The sequence below is a fragment of the Sturnira hondurensis genome, unplaced genomic scaffold (genome assembly GCF_014824575.4).
Source record: "Sturnira hondurensis isolate 20B ecotype Veracruz unplaced genomic scaffold, ASM1482457v3 Scaffold0002023, whole genome shotgun sequence".
Lineage (NCBI taxonomy): Eukaryota > Metazoa > Chordata > Mammalia > Chiroptera > Phyllostomidae > Sturnira > Sturnira hondurensis.
This window is the reverse complement of record NW_028074654.1, coordinates 1-1558: the sequence shown is the minus strand read 5'-3', so window position 1 is coordinate 1558 and position 1558 is coordinate 1. Positions and strand designations below refer to the sequence as shown.

Sequence of the window (1558 nt, the reverse complement as noted above, 5' to 3'; positions counted from 1 at the left end):
CCCCAGAGGCCTCAGCTCCCAGACGATTCCCGGTGCCCACAGACACCCCCACTCCCCGACTCAATTGCTCCTGGGAACCCCTCAGAGCTCCAGGCTGCAGCACCTACCAAGAAGCCCTGGCCTCTGGAGAAGGGCATTACTCGGGGGAGGCCACGCTCCTCGGGGCCCCAAGAGCCGTTGATCTGTGTGTTTCGGACCACGATGTTTTCAGTGAAACGGGGGTTCAGGTGGAAGGCGATGTCACTCCCAGATCGCAGGTTGATGTGGAACCTGGAGGTAGGCAGCTCACATGAGTCTCCTCTGCCCACTGAGCTCTGGGCCCTGTCCTTCCCAGGCCTGCCCAGAACCAGGGGGAGAGGCAAGAATGAGCTTGGGGTAGCTCTCTTCCCCGGGAGCCCAGGCTTACCTCTGAGCGTTGGGCAGGACAGTGCCTGACACGATGATGCTCTTGGAGGGGTACATTCCACCTGGGATGGCAGTGAGGTAAGGTATAGGCTGTCAGGAAAGAGGGGCAGGTCAGCCAGTGGCAGCCAGAACAGCAACCACCGTAGGGGAACCTCCCGCCAATTTCCATGAATTCGGACTATGCACTGAGTCTGACAACTGTCCCTGGGAGTCACATCTCTTCAAGAAAGTGGTGCCTTTACCTGGTTGTAAATGCCAAAGGGAAACTTTCCAGGGATCCTCAAAGTAATTAGTGGGCTCAAACTGTCCTGAGAAGGACTTGGGCCTGACACAGGGGACACTGGGGTTGAGGAGGGACAGTCACCTAATGTGCTCATGATGAAGGGACGCTGTTGAAGGTGAAAACTCCTTTCGACGACTTCTCATCTACTTGGGTGTTGAGCTTCAGCTTCCTCAAGGACTGCTTTTCATTTTGTGAGCTGCCCTTCACCTTCCATGCTGCCCAGCACACACCAACCCTCACCCTCCCTGAGAAATCACTTACGTAAATTGGGATTGGGGTAGGTGGGACCACAGGCTTCTGTTGAAAAGAAACAAGGATATTGAGGGTGGGGTTGGGCCCAACCCAGGCCCCCACACACTCTGAGGGGAGGCTCCAACATGAAGCATCAGCCCCTGGGCCCTCCCCTTTGCCCCCTCTCCTGGTGGCCTGGGTGGAACTTCCTGCCATAGTCCCAGACCCTCCACAGCCGCCTGGCCTGGGCCCTACACAGGCAGCTCTGCTCCCTCCAGGGCGCCCATCTGACTTGTTCCAGCAGGAGGAAGAGGAGCAGCGACTTTCGTCTGTGACCAGCAGTGACACCCTGGGGATGTGAGTGGGGCCTCAGACCCAGATGTCCTAGCCTCAGGTCACTGCACCTCCCACTTAGTCACAGAAGGACAGTATTCCTGCTGGTCCCAAGGGTCCTGCCTCTTGGGCCTCTGGGCCAAGGCAGCCTGATCCAGAATTTCTGCCGGCCCAAGGGCAGTTTGAGTTTCAGGCCCTGTGCACAGGGCAGGGGATACACAAAGGGACAAGTCACAGTTCCAAGGTCATGGGTATGGGGAGGAGGTGTGTGGAGTGACGGGGACAGACAAGTAAACACAGTTACAA

At 57.5% G+C, this 1558-nt stretch overlaps 1 protein-coding gene across 1 annotated transcript; it reads right to left on the bottom strand.

The window, feature by feature from the left end:
* Positions 1-11: 11 nt before the first annotated feature.
* On the bottom strand, positions 12-1400 carry LOC118981742 (galectin-5-like). Its single transcript, XM_037038571.1, has 3 exons — positions 950-1400; positions 407-495; positions 12-270 (listed from the first exon to the last, which is right to left on the bottom strand). Exons 1-3 carry the CDS (start codon positions 1133-1135, stop codon positions 12-14), a joined length of 534 nt encoding a protein of 177 aa, XP_036894466.1. The 5' UTR covers positions 1136-1400.
* Between the last annotated feature and the right edge of the window lie 158 nt (positions 1401-1558).